Source organism: Sphaerodactylus townsendi, linkage group LG02, assembly GCF_021028975.2.
Source record: "Sphaerodactylus townsendi isolate TG3544 linkage group LG02, MPM_Stown_v2.3, whole genome shotgun sequence".
NCBI lineage: Eukaryota > Metazoa > Chordata > Lepidosauria > Squamata > Sphaerodactylidae > Sphaerodactylus > Sphaerodactylus townsendi.
In genome coordinates this window covers 32,930,324-32,946,513 of record NC_059426.1, presented here as the reverse complement: position 1 = coordinate 32,946,513, position 16,190 = coordinate 32,930,324, and the positions used below count along the sequence as shown (strand labels likewise).

The 16,190-nt window shown below is 43.4% G+C and overlaps 1 protein-coding gene across 1 annotated transcript in view; it reads right to left on the bottom strand.

The window, feature by feature from the left end:
* Positions 1 to 16,190, bottom strand: part of LOC125426017 (sodium channel protein type 2 subunit alpha-like) — a 128,398-nt gene that overhangs the window by 32,588 nt on the left and 79,620 nt on the right. Inside the window, 6 exon segments of the mRNA XM_048484041.1 lie at positions 535 to 891; positions 4,931 to 5,104; positions 5,897 to 6,135; positions 11,073 to 11,199; positions 12,356 to 12,658; positions 14,499 to 14,762. Of these exon segments, the coding sequence (XP_048339998.1) occupies positions 535 to 891; positions 4,931 to 5,104; positions 5,897 to 6,135; positions 11,073 to 11,199; positions 12,356 to 12,658; positions 14,499 to 14,762 (1,464 nt within the window).

Below are 16,190 nucleotides of genomic sequence, written 5' to 3'. Positions count from 1 at the left end.
TTAGAGATCCATATCTGTCAAAATGCATATTCAAAGACTTTGGAAAACTTTCTTCCAATGCCTGTGCCCAGTAGACATTGCAGAAGCTTAGGAAAGCTAAGAGAATTTGTCATGATCCCTAAAGCATGAAATCACAGAAGTGCACCATGATTAAACTTAAGAAAAGTTTCACCCACTATCCGGAGAGGCACATAGAAATGTTATTTCAAAAGTTGGGGACTGAAGGGCTATTTCCTGTCTACTCTTAGGGTTCTGCTCAAAGTCCACCAACTTTGATGTAAAATCTTCAGACTGAATCCTTGGCACTGGAATGGGATCAAATCCTGTATGAGAATGGTACAGTTCAATAATCCCTAAGAATCTTGTTGATGTAGACAGTTGGACAACATAATCCTTCATGAGGATACAATTAAATAATTTTTAAAAATATATTTGCCCCAAGGACCATAACAGCCAAAGAACATTAAAAAACCCAAACTAGCCCTGTGCTCATTTAGTCTTCCGATAATGGCTAAAATATTGTTGATTACATACCACCAGGTTTCCAATCACCATGACGAGCAGAAATACAATCAGGCACATGGTCTGACCTGCAACTTCCATACAGTCCCACATAGTCTCTATCCATTCTCCACAAAGAATTCGGAAGATGATCAAGAAAGAGTGGAAAAAGTCATTCATGTGCCAGCGTGGAAGTGTGCAGTCGTCATCAATTTTGCAGACACACGCCACATAGTTTTTACCAAACAGTTGCATGCCAACCACAGCAAAAATGAAAACAATGATGGCCAGGACCAAGGTCAGATTTCCTAGAGCACCAACCGAGTTCCCAATAATCTTTATGAGCATATTTAAAGTTGGCCAGGATTTTGCCAGCTTGAAGACCCGAAGCTGAAGACAATAACAAAGGATGTTATGCATTAACTGAGAAGTTAGCAGACAGATACAGGAGCAATGCTAGATAGGTCTATTAAGCAGGATGTTGAACTGTATTCAAAGGGGTTCACTACCAGGAAAGACTGCAGCTACAGTCAACCGAGAGATCCACATGCACACTAAGATCCCACTTTGGGGTGGAAGGCCAAGGCTGTGGACTGTGGGCTTAGCAAGGCAGGGGAAATGTCCCAAAAGCAGGCTGTACCTTTTGAAGAACACTCTATTTCTCTATTTCTATGCTGCCTGCCCACCTAATTAAGGTCTCCAAGGCAGGAAACATCAGGCAATAAAACATTTTAGCATTTAAAAGTTTAAAATAAAGTGTATATACAATAACTCAATAAAAACATATAAACACAGGTAACACAAAAAACACACAGGAGGTCAATGACAGTTACTGGGGGCATGACAAATAGAACAAAAAAGAATTCACATGCCAGTGAAAGACAACAGTACAGGGAGATAGATTAATCCCCCTTGTGGTATTCTATATAATATAGGCCCTTTCCGCACGGGCATTGTATGACACCCTGGGGACGGCGAAAAAAGCCGTCCCCAGGGAGCCATTCGCACAGGGGGTGCAGCTGCTGCGCAGCGGCGCCACCCTCGCGCTGCCCGACCGGCGCCAAGCTGGCATTTCCAGAGTGTGCTTGGAAGCACACTTTCCTGGAAACACCGGCTGGGAGCCGCTGCCGTGCGAACGGCAGTGGCTTCCAGGCGCTTCCCCCCCACTCCCTCCCTTCACTTACCTTGTCCCCAGCCCTCCGGCGCGTCGCCGAGGCCTGGGGACCCCCTGCCCTGCGACACTGCAACAGGCGCGCAGGGCCGGGGGGCGTGTCTCCAGGCCTCGGCGACATGCCGGAGGGCCGGGGACAAGCCGGGTCGGCCGGGCTCCATCGCTCCGCAGCGCCGTCATCCCAGCCGGCTCTAGGACCGTCCATGAGGACGGTCCCAGCGTCGTCGGGTCGGCGTGAGTTACGCCGACCCAACCCCTTCCACCTCCATGCGGAAGGGGCCATAGAGTGTTCTTCAAAAGGTACAGCCTGCTTTTGGGACATTTCCCCTGCCCAGCTAAATCCACAATCCACAGCCCTGGCCTTCCACCCCAAAGGCTGGCTCTGTCAGCAACACTGCCAATGAGTTCCAGTGGTTCAAGGGATGTGAATACTGATTTTATTTATTTTATTTATACCCTGCTCCTTTCCCTGCAAGCAAGACTCAGGGCAATTTATAAACCAGGCAGGAGAAGGAAGGGAAGGGAGGGATAGGGAAAGGAGGGGAGTCCGGCTAATATATAATACGTGGCAGGCTTCATGATGGAAGCTTTACTGAAATTCTATTACTCTAAAGGTGGACAACATTCATCTTCACCTCTCAAAGATTTCCAGGTTTGGGGATGGAATATGAACATCCTGGATAAACTGGAAATAATCCAAAACACCTTTGGGGTGCTGTGTGGTTTCCGGGCTGTGTGGCCATGCTCTAGCAGCATTCTCTCCTGACGTTTCACCTGCATCTGTGGCTGGCATCTTCAGAGGATCCCCTGAAGATGCCAGCCACAGATGCAGGCGAAACGTCAGGAGAGAATGCTGCTAGAACACGGCCATACAGCCCGGAAACCACACAGCACCCCAGTGATTCCAGCCATGAAAGCCTTCGACAATACAAAACATCTTTGTAAGGAAGATTCTTGGTTTTCCCACTTAGGAGCAGAGGCAGGCTTACCATCAGTTTCTATCAGAGCTTATTTGAGACTATATTACATCAAGATTGAAAATATTTCAGATACACACTTGTTCTAACATAGTTTTCTCTTCGATTGGAAAAGGAATCAATGGATCCACTTGCTGACACCCACAGTACAAGGATATTCTTTACTCTCTATTGCAGGGGTAGGGAACCTTTAACACTCAAAGAGCCATTTGGACCCGTTTTCCACGGGAAAAGAAAACACTTGGAGCCGCAAATAATTTTTGACATTTAAAATAAAGATAGCACTATATATATATAGGGTTTTTTTTACCTTTTACTCCGCTCATTCTGAGAAGCGCATGGATGCGCCCGCCCTGCTGCCTGCAGGGCGGGCAAGGATGAAGCCGGCGGCTCGGCCTTGCTGGCCGCCCGAGAGAGAAGTACCCAGCCATCGCTCAGCAGGCGGGCGAAAAGGAAGCCTGCTGAAGCCAGCAGCGGCCAGCCGACTGTGGGCAGTTGGTGCACCCGCCCTGCTGCCTGCAGGGTGGGCAAGGATGGGGCCGGCGGCTCAGCTTGTGGAGCCACAGTGCAAGGGCAGAAGAGCCGCATGCGGCTCTCGAGCCACAGGTTCCCTACCCCTGCTCTACTGAGTTGATTTAAAAAAAATGGGATACCAACAACATTTGTAAATGGTTTCTAGAGAAGGATGCATCCCGTGATATTGAATCAATTCAAATTTCAAAATTGTAATTAAGATACATACAACTCAAACACACTAAATTTCAGTGGCGTAGGAGGTTAAGAGCTCGTGTATCTAATCTGGAGGAACCGGGCTTGATTCCCAGCTCTGCCGCCTGAGCTGTGGAGGCTTATCTGGGGAATTCAGATTAGCCTGTGCACTCCCACACACACCAGCTGGGTCACCTTGGGCTAGTCACAGCTTCTTGGAGCTCTCTCAGCCCCACCTACCTCACAGGGTGTTTGTTGTGAGGGGGGAAGGGCAAGGAGGTTGTAAGCCCCTTTGAGTCTCCTGCAGGAGAGAAAGGGGGGATATCAATCCAAACTCTTCTTCTTCTTCTCTCTCATAACTGAAGGTACCTTATGAAACTAGCTTTAAGGAAAGCTTTCTTGAGCACAAGGTTTCAAACAGGGAAATCTCCCCTGCATTTTTACAGGAAAGATTTAATAAAGTCCCTAAGGATTTGAGGTTTTGTCTTTTCTTTATCTTTATTAACCTTTAATAGGCATAGAATGAGGTTTTGTCCATGATATCCTAATCAGGTTGAGAACCTTATTCACTATATCTTATACTGTCCATTATGTGTCACTATAAACTGCTTTTAAACTGCTTCAAGTCATGGTAAATTCTCCTGGTACTGACAAGCATTGTATTAGGTTTTTCTTGTTATTCTTTCAGCTGCTCTTCAAGTCACTACTTTTGCCTTTTTTTATCATTTATCATAAGGAAAAATATTTCTCAAATATTCTAACAAGATTTTAAGTCAGAATATTTTGAATAGGATTTTAAGGTTATGTCTATATTGTTTATTGTCTATTGGGTTATTTAATCTGTTTTGTGTATGGTTTGTTGCTTTTAGTATTACTGTAGTGCTGTATTTTATCCTGCTATATTTTGTTACATGTGAATGCAATCTGTTATATGAATATGTAATTATGGCCTATGGTCCACAGCACTAAAATAAAATCACTGTGTAATACTGTTGCTATCCCCAACCATAAGTTTTGCACAACTTTTACATCGTACAGCCCCTGTGGAACTGCCAAGTCCTGCAGGGTACAGGCCTTACAATATACACAAAATACACAGAGGCATTCTTAAAACTTTCCAGACCCATGACAGCATCTACTAAATTGCAGTTAACAGTGGAACTATACAGGAAGTCTGCCATGGAGGACAGTACAAAATAGAACACTAAAGCAGTGGCGAAGGAGCAGCAGTGGCATAGGAGGTTAAGTGCTTGTGTATCTAATCTGGAGGAACCGGGCTTGATTCTCCGCTCTGCCGCCTGAGCTGTGGAGGCTTATCTGGGGAATTTAGATTAGCCTGTACACTCCCACACACGCCAGCTGGGTGACCTTGGGCTAGTCACAGCTCTTCTGAGCTCTCTCAGCCCCACCTACCTCACAGGGTGTTTGTTGTGAGGGGGGAAGGGCAAGGAGATTGTAAGCCCCTTTGAGTCTCCTATGGGAGAGAAAGGGGGGATATAAATCCAAACTCTTCTTCTTCTTAATGTCATTTTTCTTTAATCAAGTAATTAGTAGGGTTTAGTATCATACTTACCAATCTGAATGATCGTAGAACTGACAATCCTTCCACATTTGCAAGACCCAGCTCCATTAAACTGAGGCTGACAATAATGCCATCAAAAATATTCCAGCCTTCTTGGAAATAATAGTAAGGATCCATAGCTATTATCTTGAGGACCATTTCAGCAGTGAAGATCCCAGTGAAGACCTAAATAAGGAATTCAATTAGTCGATCACTGTACTTTATTATAACAATTAATTTTTTCCTCCTTCCTTTGAATGTTTTATTTTTTTCCAACTCAGTTAAGAATTTGCAGAATCCTGAGGAAGGTTTTAGGACTCCGTGGTGGTGAACCTTTGGCACTCCAGATGTCATGGACTACAATTCCCATCAGCCCCTGCCAGTATGGTCAATTGGCCATGCTGGCAGGGGCTGATGTGAATTGTAGTCCATAACATCTGGAGTGCCAAAGGTTCACCACCACTTTAGGTGAACCAATCTGGACCACAGGAGAACCCACAACATAAAGGACATTACAAGAAGAAAACCGCTGTGATACATTCTGGGGGAGGGAGGAATCATGTGTCTCCTTTACACTAGGTCTTGCACTCTAAAAGGTTTTGTGGGAGGACTGAACATTTAAACTGAAGATATGCAGTGCAGCAAAAATACACAGCTGCTGAACAATGAGTGCTTGGTTGATCTGAGTTTGGCAGTGGCTGTTGTGGGAGAAGTCTGAAGGGTATACAACTGGAGAGCATGGCCATTGCAGCCAGGAAGAGCCCTTCAGGGGTGGATGGTATACTAAATTTAATAAATAAATAAAATGAAATGAATAAGTTCAATTCCCCTTTCAACGATATCTAGTAGCAGAGCTAAGAAAGACTTTAAAAACTTGAGATAATGGATAGTTACAGAAGTTCTTTTGAAAGGACATCTCACAAAATCAGTTTTAAGTTGTATGACTCAGAAAATGATTTCGTATCCCACTGTACATACCAGGTTTCCAGTTTTAAGAACTTCTTCAAAAGACTTTTCCATTGGATGATGTTCCATGGCCATGAATAGAGTGTTTAGAACTATGCAGATGGTAATGCTAAGATCAACAAATGGATCCATCACAATTAAATGGACAATTTTCTTTATTTTTAACCATGTATCACAACAGTTCCAGATCAAGTAAGTGTGGGCAAATTTATTCCAGCAAGGCGGACACTTCTGCCGGGATTCCTCAAGTTCTGGAGGGAGGAACATTGAAAACAATATAAAGACCAAATGTTTGTTTAGTTTTCTGCATTAGTAAAAGAAAATATCCAGATAAATTAAATGCAATCTGCACATTTGCAAACTTGGGCTCATTCCACACATGCAGAATAATGCACTTTCAAACTGCTTTCAATGCTCTTTGAAGCTGTGTGGAATGGCAAAATCCACTTGCAAACAGTTGTGAAAATGGTTTGAAAACGCATTATTTTGAGTGTGCAGAAGGGGCCTTAGTGTCATTATTATGTAGTATTATACTGCAGTTTTTATTTACTTAGCAAATAAAATATCTTATATTTAAGTACACTGAGGGAATGACTTTTGTGACTGGATCTCAGGACATGATATTTGATTCTAAAACTCAATCACAGGAAGGAAAGGGATCCATATTGAAGGCCAGATGCTGGAGAACAGAACACTGAAAAATACTATGGCTCATTCCGCACATGCAGAATAATGCACTTTCAAACTGCTTTCAGTGCTCTTTGAAGCTGTGTGGAATGGCAAAATCCACTTGCAAAGTTGTGAAAGTGGTTTGAAAACGTATTATTTTGCGTGTGCGGAAGGGGCCTATGAAAGTTCTTTCTACCTGGAACTTGAAGGACATTATTTTGATGAATCAGTATTTCCAGTAATCCTCTAGAGAGATAGGATAAGTTAACTCCTGACATTTATATCCACTTTTCAGGAAGTGCCCTACAAATCTTTCAGTGTGGAGACTTCCATAGCTGTATAAGCAACCTATCAGAAAAATCTTCTTATGCTAGCTCAGAAAAGCTAAGCATGTAAAATCAAGGAGTGGGAAAAGAAACAGTAGAAAGGCAGTGGGCCTCAGCAGTAATGTCATAAACTGAAACTGCAAGCAAGGAAAATTCATGTATTGAAAAAAGGCAAGGATAGGTGCCTTCATCCAACTCCCAGGTGCCCCTTTTCCCTTTAAACAGGGTGGGACAAAGTTATATCCTCTGAGTTTCAGGCCCTTTCCACACGGATCAATAAAAACAGGAGGAAGCCGGGTTACATGAACCTGCCCTCGCCTCGGCCTCTTTGCACATCTGGCTGACCTGTGGACAGCCAGCATGTTGGCCTGGGCATGCGCCTTCACATGAAGGCACTTTTTTTCTCCCCTGCCTGGCGTTTTTGTTTCCATGCATGCCTGCACAGCTTCGCAGGCAGGCAGGACTGACCCCTGGGCCATGAGACAGCCTGTTTCCCCTGCATGGCTCTGCAGATGGGAGCTGGGAAAGGGGTTGTTGAGAACTGAGTTATATGTGATTCTCTTGTTTTAATGCAGCTCACAGCCATGGCCATTGGTTCTGCCACGGCTGCAAGCCATGTTAAAACAAAAGGATCGCACATAACATGATTGTAAAAAAAACCCAGGTTGGGGGGGAAACGTGGAGCAGACCCATGTGAAGTTCTCCCCCAACCTGTTTTTCTTTACCAGGTTCATCCTGGTTTAATTGGCCCATGTGGAAAGGGCCTCGGGGATGGAGCGGTATAAAAGCTGAAACAATAAATAAATAAATAAATAAAACGGAAGGAGAAATCATGCTCTCCAGGAGCATCAGATCCATGGACTTGCAAACTATGCAGATACAGTTTCACCCACTAGCTTTACTGCTGTCTTAGAAGCCTTGCTCCTTCCAACTATGAGATGGAATGAAAGGAGTCACTGCAGAAAGATGCCATCCTCCAAATATAGATGCATTGCATCAGTCTAAAATTCACCAGTCTCTCTCCTTTGGGTGACCTGTTTCCATAACATGTTATACAACCATTCCCTCTCTTCCATCTGATTCTGTGGAGGTGGGGGAGGGGGCTTGCTGAGTTATAAGACTTCAGAGCACCACGAGGACCTTTGCTCAGATGTATACCAGTAGTTCCCTGCTAATATCAGGACCAAGGTACGTGAAGCAAAGGGGCTCAAAGCCTTCCCTCTTGAGCTCTTTCCCCAAGTTGAAATGGTCCTGGGGAGCTACAATCCACCTCTTTGGGAAAGCTTAATGCATACTGATGGCTATATATAAATTCCACCAACAGGGAAAACAGCAGTTCTCTGGACTGTTTCACATCAGAAAAATGGTACAGGGGAGGAGGAAGTTTGAAACCCCTTCCCTCTATGCACCATGGTTTCAATCTGAATCAGGACTGCACGTGCCTGTAAATTAACTTCCCAGCACATATCTCGTAGAAACACATCTGGCAGTGACTAGGACTTTACAGCACATGAATGAGATGTAGGTGTTAATTATATGTGGAGGAGGGATAATTTATTTTCGTCTTACTGGATCATCTCACTGCACCTTGGAATGGATTACTATATGGGGAAGACCATCCCAATTGTGGGAATGCTTCTACAAAATGTGTTAGCAGGGCAGACTGGCACTGTTAGGCCCTTTCCACACGGGCCTAATATGGCACCCTGGGGACGGCAAAAACACCGTCCCCAGGGAGCTGTTCACGAGAGCAGCTGCAGCAGCCTGCAGCCCTCCCAGCCCTTGAAGCCGCCCGTTTTCCCACCTCAGCGGCGGGGTTTACGGAAAATGGTGGCTTCCAGCTACTCACCCGTCTGAGAATGGCAGTAGCTAGAAGCGCCTTCCTCCCCCCCCTGTGTCGATGCGACCTACCTGCTTCGACCATCCGGTAGCGTCGCGCGGCAGGGACAGCCCTGCCCTCTGGCGGGAGCGATTCTAGACAGGGCAGGAAGCGTGTCCCTGGCCTCGGTGGCCAGCGTCCGAGACGGTGCATGAGCAGATGCGTCGACCAGGCTGATGGCTCCGCGGCACCGTCTTCCCCGCGGCAGGACCGACCGTGCGAATGGTCTGGGGAAGTTAATTAAGCGTCATGTATGCCGACCCAACCCCCATCGTGGCCATGCGGAAATGGCCATAGAGAATCTTTTGATTGTGCTGGGGTTACCCACCCATCCCTTCCATTCCTATAATCTGAGAAATAAAAACAGATTTATTACCCCCTCATCTGAAGGCTTTTTGGGTATTGTGTTTTCAGGTACAAGCTCTATTTCACAGGATGCCTTTCAATCTGCACAGCCAGTCAGAAGCCCTGCTGGGTAAAAGCCCCATCTAGCCCTGCCCCCTTCCTAAAAGCCCAGAAAAGGTGTCGGTGAGTACCTTGATGCCCAGAAATACCATGCTGGAGACCCCTGGGTAAGGATAGTGCTCTGTTTGGGAAGTCATCTGAGGGGGTGATGGTTAAAAAACAGATTCCCCAACCTTATGTATGAGTCTTGTTTCCTTATTGTTTCATTACCCAATGTTCAGATATTTTCATATACTGTCATGTTCATATAATTTCAGTTCTAATTTTCCTTTATTTATCATTTATCTACATTTATATCCCACCATGCATCTGAAAACTCAATTATACATCCAAAACCCTACCAGACTGAAACAATGTGACCCTGACCCAGATACAATCGCTCACAATAAAGAGTTGTGCACAACTAGGGCCTCAGAAAGCACATGGGTATGTCCATTCTTCATACACGCTGCAATCCATGCCACACTTTATAGTGTGAATGCTGATCATTCAGCTTTTCCATATCTGAAATTACATCTGTATTCAGCTTCCATTCAAGGAAAGGTATCCATAAGAATGCCATGTTCTGGCCTGGAGAACATGAGCTAGATTCTACCTTTGTAAAAACTGTGTAAAGTTCTTGCAGTATTTGTATTTCAAAATCCATTCAGATTCAAACCATTTACAGTTTGCCGTAAGGTCTCATACATGAATGCAATAGCTTTAAAAAACATTGTTTTCCAGGAACTTTGCATGATGGATGAGGTCACAGGCTATGGAAGTTCTACCTGTCAGCCTATGTCTAGGGATGCTGCAAATGTCACCACAAACGTGTTCAGAAGTCAAACTTAAAGTGGTTGAAGTTGTCAATAAGATGTCAAGAAATCACACCTTTCTGGTTTGTGCTGAACAGCTGTGAACACCTGCCAAGCAGGGGTACATTGGGTTTTTGCAAAGCTGCATGCACAAAGATATTGCCAATCTAAACTCATCTGCAACCATTAGTATTACTAGGTAATACTTACACAAACTTTGAATGGTAGAATTTTATTCAAATGCAGCACTTATTTATTATTATTATTATTATTATTATTATTATTATTATTATTATTATTATTATTATTATTATTATTATTATTATTATTATTATTATTAATTAATTAAATTTAATAAACTGCCCACCCCCTAAGGGTTCTGGGCGGTGTACATATCTACAGAACATAATAAATAAAGCAAAATATACACGTGATATTAAAACCCTTAAAAACACAGCAGCATTAACACAACAAAAGGGGAAAAATTGTCATGCAAGAATTATTTATACGATTTGTGAATTATTCTGCTGTATATTTAAACTGCCTGCCTGCCAAGTGAGGCAGTTACAAAGCAATTTATGATGCAACAATGGGAGATAGAAGAACTTAGGCTATGAGATGACACACATGCACAAGAAGCCATTAGTGCTGTATTGCATGTTTAGGAAAGAATGCTGTGAAGCAATGACTTGAAAAACTATGAATGGGCTGACCGACAGTGAAACCTGCAATTGAAAAATCATCTCCCTGTTTGCAGCCAGAAAACAGCACATGAACCAAACTGGTGAGTGGTTAGCATCCCTAGTTATATCTCTGATAGCCCATTCACACATGCAAGTTTTCGTTTGATGGTAGAGCCATATCAAACAATGAAGATGTACATGTGAATCATGCCACCATTACTACCAGTTTCCTCCTGCCCCCAATTTCTCTGTACCTAATAATTAACCTAACAAACGTCCTTTCTTAGATCTTCTTCCCAAAAAATCCTTTGGGTAAGACAGTGACACAAATGAGATCATAGTGGCTGGGTACACACATGAGCAGACACACACCTTCCATTGTGTTTGTGATTATGCTTGCGATACTCATTGCTCTTTGCCTTAAGGTGGGGTCTTCCAATAAATCCATTGACAGCTGAAAAGAACTTGACCGCCTCTTCCGGCTTTCGCTAGTAGTGCTCTGAGGATGTGAACAGACAGCCTAAATTATCAACATAAACAATATGGAAGCACATACCCCGTCCCCAAAAATAAACCTGCAAACATCAAAGCAATCAAAAAGTTCATGCCACATGCAGTTGATACTGTTGCATTTCATCATGCCAGACTCTGTTCAAAGGAACATCTAAAATTTCAGATTTAGGTTTTCCACTGCCCTTGAAAAATACAAATATGTATAACTGAAACAGTGAAATAGATGCTTTACCTCTGAATTACTACTCCACCCAAGAGCTACAACACTGGGACAGATGTCTGAATTAGTTTAACAAACAGGACAATGCAAGAAGTTACGTGGTAATCAAACCCAGAAATTTCTACCTGAATATGCACAGACATCCAGAAAGATAGGGAGGGAAAAAGACCAAAAAGGGGAAAAATTGTCATGCAAGAACAACAGATGCCTAATTTGTGAAGAGCAATAGATAGCAATCATTTCTGTTTCTCAAGCTCCACAGGATAGTTTTTCTCTTGGAAAGTTTGTTCTAGTGATCACTTTAGTTTTTCCCCATTTATAATCTTTTGTAACTTGAGTGAAATTGTCATAAAATCTGACTTAACTGACCTCAACCATGCCAGCATTTTTCTGAATCAGGAAAGGACTTAAAAGGACAGAATTACTATCATCTGTCTTGAGTTCCATTGAAAAAGGCAGACTATAAATAACATCGACAAAACAAACAAACAAAAGTATGTACCTGCACACACATACAGTATAGATGTGAGTAGTGCTTCATATGAATCCATGTATTAGACAACATGATTGATGTGATTTTGTATCTTTACAAAAGGGGAAATTTCATCACTGTAAGGGGCACTTTTTCAGCACAGCAGTTAAAGAATTATTCCAGCCTAATAGATACTGTGGTAATTGTAAATTTGGCCATATACATCAATTTTTAGTTGATGGCTTGGTATGTGTTTGCAAGTACACAAAGTAAGGGCTGAACCAATCAATCATTTACAGCACAGATCAAAAGCCTGACTGGTTACAATATCAAAGCTTTCGAAAGATGCAGAAGCATTCACAACTGGGATTCCATTCTCTAGATCCACCATGCCTGTGCTAATTTAAACGTCCTTACGCTGTCATCAGAAGTTGCTTTATCTATTATCACCTCTGGGAGAAGCTGTCCTGTGGGCGACCGGAGTGCTGGCGGTCCTCCTACCAAGGAAACCACCCCATTACGATCCACGCTGCTTTGCATCTTTCCGTTAACCGGCCACGAAGGCCTCATGGACTGACTAAGTATGCTGCTGCGGCGCAGGACGAAAAAGGAACCGTTACAGCTCCCGTTGTCTTCGATTGTGCTGTGCTCACTATCGGCATCATTCTCTGATCCCCCTTCGACGATCTGACTTTTGAAGCTGAAAAGACTGGTTCGGCGAGGGCGGCTTGGCGAAAACACGCTCAGCGTTGACTAAGGGAACATAAATGGGACTGTTAGATCAGTGGTGGGACCCAAAAAAATTAGTAACAGGTTCCCATGGTGGTGGGATTCAAACTGTGGCGTAGCGCCAATGGGGCTGGGCGGGGCATGACGGGGACGTGGCCAGGCATTCCGGGGCAGGACATTCCTGGGCGGGGCTGTGGCAAGGACGCAGCCGCTGCGCCGGTCCTTGGATGGTAAACGAATGCACGCAGGCACAGGCTGCCACGCACGCCGGTGCACCTTCTGCTAGACTGCTTCAAGTTCTGCGCGCTACTGCTGAGAGGAGGGGCGTAACTAAGGCAAAAATTACGTGGCAAAATCACCAATTAGTAACCCCCTCTCGGCACAAACAAATAATTTGTAACCTACTCTCGGGAACCTGTGAGAACCTGCTGGATCCCGCCTCTGTGTTAGATGAAACATTTCAAACGCTTTAAGTGTCAGCATTTAAAACAAGTTATTCAATAACTTCCCAAAAAGAAAGTATTTGGCAGAGAAGAAAAACATTACTGTTAAAACTTTATATGAATTCAGAGAAAAATAAAGTTTTGTACAGTTTGGTGTCATTCATTAAGCTATGGGTTAAATCCTGTACCAAATCTCCATTTACAGAAAGAGTTCCCACACTGAAGCAGAACTTCCTTATCCCTCCTATCTCATTCAGCCAGAAATTTTCCTGGGACCCCAAGAACAACATGAAGGGGAAAGTCAGAGGTCTGCAACAGAATGCTAGCCCAACACTTTTAACTACCACACATCACTGTCTCTTTGGCTCATTCCGCACATGCAGAATAATGCACTTTCAAACTGCTTTCAGTGCTCTTTGTAGCTGTGCAGAATAGCAAAATCCACTTGCAAACAATTGTGAAAGTGGTTTGAAAATGCATTATTTTGCGTGTGTGGGCCTTTCTCTTTGTTATTCACTGAAATAAAACCATTTTGTCATGGACATGAACTGACAATAATCTTCTTTACCTTAATGGCTCAGTGACTGCTGTTTCACATATTAACAGGACTCTTTTGAAAGATATTTAATGGGCAAGAAGCTAAAATTACTAAACTGAAGCTATTGGACTTTGGTCACATTATGAGAAGACAAGAGACATTGGAAGAGACAACGGTGCTAGGAAAAGTTGAAGGCAGGAAAAGAGGATGACGCAACAGGAGATGGGTTAGTCCTATAAAGGAAGCCACGACCTTCAGCCTGCAAGGATTGAGCAACCTCTACCCCACCTACATACTAAACTGCAGCCTCCCCTTACCATTTGACCCTCAAACAATCAAGGGCCAACTTCCCTAGCTACTAGAACGCTGCAGAGATCCTAAATGTTGACATAGCCTCCACAGTTTGTACTAATACCTGTACATAGAGCAATACTGCAGTTATATAATGATAGAATTTAGATTTAATGACTTTAGCTTCTCCATTTAATATCATACATTTTGGAAATACAATTCCCAGTATGCACTGGGGTGGGAAAAGCAGAAATATTTAATTCACCTTAATGGCTCAGTGACTGCTGTTTCACATATTAACAGGACTCTTTGGAGCAGGAATAAAGATGGAGTTAAACTGCTTGTCTCTGAATTTAGGATCATCCCTAATAAAGCAGGCTGTCTGTGCCTCCAGATTTTGACCCAAAAGTCTGACCTGGACAATATCACTAACATTAAGATGGGACTGCTGCACCTCCTTGCTTTCTCTTCCTCTTTCCTACACACAGATTAAAATGTCTGGACCTGAAGATGCTGCATTTGTTTGGATGTAAAATCTCCCTGGCCCCATATTCCAGACCCTTCTGTTTTCAGTAGCACAGACTTGACATACCTGGTATGGAGGAGAATAGAACCTCTTTTCATAGGGGACGACTCCTTTTTTGATGCTACCATCCGATTCAGATTTAGGGATATTTTTTCCATCAGCTGTATCGTTGCTTAAAGACAGCTCTCTCTGCCTTTTTTTCCGTCGGTTTCTTCTTTCTTTAGCACTTTTTGAGCTGAGTCTTGACAATTCTGATGAAGTTTTGGAAAGTCTCCCGCCCCCACCTTCGCCACTGATGTCTCTGTATTCTGCCGCTGCTGCCGCTATTGCCTGTTGCATCAAGGAATTAAACACCATGAATGCTCCCAAACAGTTAACTTCTATATGTTCAGTGTAGCAAAATAAGTTATTTATTTATTTATTTATTAGTTTTATATACCGCCCTCCCCCGAAGGGCTCTGGGTGGTCCACAACATATAAATTGAAGTAGAGCACAGTTTAAAACATAACAAATACAACTATAATAACATATATATGGCTCTATAGGATTACATTTAATCTATAGGATTATATAGTTAAAACCTCTATTAAAACACAGCGTTACAGTATATAATGCCCTGCGTCCGGCAGCTAAAGCCCTCCCAAGGGGGGAGTGGTAGGTCCCTCAGATGTTATGAGTACCATCAGAGAGGGGAGATCCCCAAAAAGGGGGGGGCGCACTCATGGCGCATGCCGTGGAGGCCTCTGCCATTCAAGCCTGACACCCCAGCAGTTCGGGGTCCACTTGCTTTAAGTTTACATGCAAGCAGAAATATCTATATGATTTTGTCTACCAAAGTCACATGCTTGGGTTTCCAAAGTAAAAACAGTTGAGGGCTCCACTCACAGAATGTCAAGCATTATGTGTAAGTTGAGTCCAGAGTAAGAAACAAACCTGTAACTTCCCCTTTTCAGTTTTACAGTTTGAAAACAAAAAGATGATCCTACTAAATCAGACCAGTGGTCCATCTAGACCAGCACTGGTCCATCTAGACCACACTGCAGCCCACCAGCTTCTCTGGTGGGTTAAACATAGGCACAGAGGTCAAGGCTGCCTTCTGATGCTACCTCCTAGCATCAGAGACTCCCTTTAGTTACCACAGCTAGTGGCCTCTGACGGAACTATCCTTCATGCATCTGTTTAATCCCCTTTTAAAGCTATCTGTGTTGTGGTGATCACGGCTTACACTGGTAGTAATTCCCACAGTTTAATTACTTGCTGAGTAAAGAAATATTTCTTTTCCCAACAACTTTATTGGCTGCTCCTGAGTTCTAGTATTACGCAAGAGGGAGAAAAAGTTCTCTCTGTTCACTCTCTCTACCCCATGCGTAATATTATAAACCTCAGTCATATTTTCCCCTTAGCCATCTTCCCCCTCCCCTCCAATGAAAAGTCCCAGAGTCTCCAGCCTTCCCTCACAGGAAAGGTGCTTCAACCCCTTAAACATTTTGGCTGCCCCCTATTGTGCTTTTTCTAGAATATTCATTCTGAGATATGGAGATCAGAATGGGACACAGCATTGCAAATGAGGCTGTGCCACAGCTCTATACAAGAGTATTACAATGGTCATTTTATTTTCAAGCCTTATTCTTTTCTAATAATCCCTAGCATGGATTTTGCCTTTTCACCACTGCTGCACATAAGTGCACTATAACCATAAAGATCTTTTTCGATCTCAATTTCAGCCAGTTGTTTCAGTACGCTTTGACCTCACTTAC